General features: G+C 49.6%; 1 protein-coding gene across 1 annotated transcript; it reads right to left on the reverse strand.

Annotated features, from left to right (window-relative positions):
* Window positions 1-1,247: 1,247 nt before the first annotated feature.
* CC84DRAFT_1158751 (uncharacterized protein) lies at window positions 1,248-2,291 on the reverse strand. The gene has a single exon (XM_018177062.1). It carries the CDS (start codon window positions 2,239-2,241, stop codon window positions 1,486-1,488), a length of 756 nt encoding a protein of 251 aa, XP_018041490.1. The 5' UTR covers window positions 2,242-2,291; the 3' UTR covers window positions 1,248-1,485.
* Window positions 2,292-2,352: the final 61 nt, after the last annotated feature.

Raw genomic sequence — 2,352 nt, forward strand, 5'->3', positions numbered from 1 at the left:
TGGATGTGGAGATATCGCGATTGTTTGAAGGGTGGAGGATTTCTGCGCGGTGTCTCATATCCCCGGGTGTCTCGGAACCCCATGCGCTAGCTTATCACACATACGTGCCCGACTTGGCCGAAAGACTAAGCTAGTGCATATGGATACCGAACATCTAGGGTTTCAGAACATCTTGGCAAAACGCGACACCTGCACAGAACACGCGATATCTCCCCCCAACACTCATCAAAATGGATGCCCGTGAGCTCGCTATTCAATCAGCCATCAATGGTTTAAACTCAGGTCTTTATTCTAGTCAGCGCGCTGCTGCAAAGGCATATGGTATCCCTCTATCAACTCTACATGGCCGCCTTCGGGGTGCAACAACCAGCGCGCTTAGCCATCAACACCAGCAGCGATTGACTCCCTTACAGGAGGATTTCCTAGTTGAATGGATCCTTGAAGAAGACGCACGCGCCTGCCCTCCCTCACACGCCCGTACCCGAGAAATGGCCACCCGAATCCTTCGTATGAATGGTGATACCCAGCCCCTCGGCAGGCTCTGGGTGTCCCACTTCATCAAGCGCCAGCCACGAATCGCCTCTATTATCGGTAAAAAGAGAGATGCTCAGAGAGCTGAAATGAGGGGATCGGTAACTTCATAGCTTGCGATTCAAAGTACTCGGACTGCACCTGCACTTCGAGGCGAGGCATTGTGAGGCAAAGCCCGAATTATAAGATCAAGATTGACGTGTACGGTGCTTCAAAGACATAGCGCGAGCAGGCTCATTTTCAAGGATGTAGAAAGCGAAAGACTGTTTGCGTTTGCACATCCGTTCAACTGGAACACATCCCTCGCGCCGTACGGGAGGATGTATCCTGATCACAAATTTATCAACGATTCAGGGGATTTGGGCGAGGATAAAAGCATTTTTGCGAATGAGAGGGCTGATGTATTGTTCAAAAGGCTAAATGATGGGAAAGCGTGAGCCTTCTTGGAAATGATTGTGAGGCCGCTTGCGATTGTCCTAGCGGAGTAGTGAGTTTCCCAGCAAGCTTCATCAGGCGTCGGGGAACAGTACAAGTCTGACATATAGGCTCCTAGTGCCTCGATGAATACAGTTGACATAGGAATGTAACATCAGGTATCTTGCAACTCTGATTATGACGCTGCATTAATTTTTCCACAAGTGACTTGTTAACCGCCGATGATCCTGGGAAGCAATGCAGCCTACATCCGGCGGCCCAAGTAACAGTATTCGTAATCGAGGTTAATGAGTCTGTAGGAGTCAACGTTGCAAATGAGGAATACTTTGTAATCTTGAACCCCTTGCAGTTCTGCTTTCGCGACGAGCTACCTCGAAGTGGTCTAGTTTCGATCGAATGTGTAGCCATGGCGAAATAGCAGCATTCGATCGTTGATTAGCAGAATCTATCTTTTAGCGAAATCTATCCCAACCACGTCTAATCCCACATGCTTGACCCATAATCACTATAGAGCATACCTCAAGACGAACTATCACTTCCAGATGAGTCCTCATCTATCCTCCATCTCCATACACTCCACTCGCAAAGCCGTTCGTCGTCCCAAGAAGTGTTGTCGATCTCTTCGGCCTCCTTTGTGCCTTCTAATATAGCTTCCAGACCTGCATTTTCAAGGCGCTCCCATAGCTCACGGATTTGGTCCAGGTAGGCTATACGCAGGGGATATACTATGATCAACCTGGCATCACGTCCTGGAGCGAGCCACCGGAGAATTGTCTGAGTAAGCATTTCCGGATGTTGTTCATCGTAGATGGTGTCCGCGGCCATCACGATATTCGCTTTGGTCCCACGGGCCGAGATGGTGCTGCCATCGTGCAGTGTGAGAGTATCTGGCTCAGTCCAGTCTAGTGATCCCGCGCTGACTGACCCATTGTAATGGTGTATTAGTTTCGAATTTAGATCGATGTTGGTCGTGAGTCCCGGAACAACTTGCGGGAGGTCTGTCAGTATGGCGCGCTGGTGCCATATCATCGAGCCGACTAAACCGACAAGTCCTATCCCAGCTCCGAGTTCTAATATGGGGATGTTCAAGCTTTCTTCGCGAGGTGGGTTGATACCGAGATTGTGAAGCTGACATGCGAGGACGTAGGTTGATGCCCATGGTAGGAGATTGAGGCCTTGTGCTCTGATGGCCGGCACATGGATTTTGACATTGACGAACTCCTTGCTCGAGATAGGGACCCGGAAAGTAGCGTCACGCGCACCTTTGAGATCCATGGCGAGAGCATTGGCCAATCCAGGGTGTTTAGGAAGTGGTAGTGGTGAACATTCTTCAAGTTTTTATTGCATTTTAACGTTCCCGATCGAGCGAGCTTTTCGAAAAATAGT

Source organism: Paraphaeosphaeria sporulosa (assembly GCF_001642045.1).
Source record: "Paraphaeosphaeria sporulosa strain AP3s5-JAC2a unplaced genomic scaffold CC84scaffold_1, whole genome shotgun sequence".
NCBI classification, from domain to species: domain Eukaryota; kingdom Fungi; phylum Ascomycota; class Dothideomycetes; order Pleosporales; family Didymosphaeriaceae; genus Paraphaeosphaeria; species Paraphaeosphaeria sporulosa.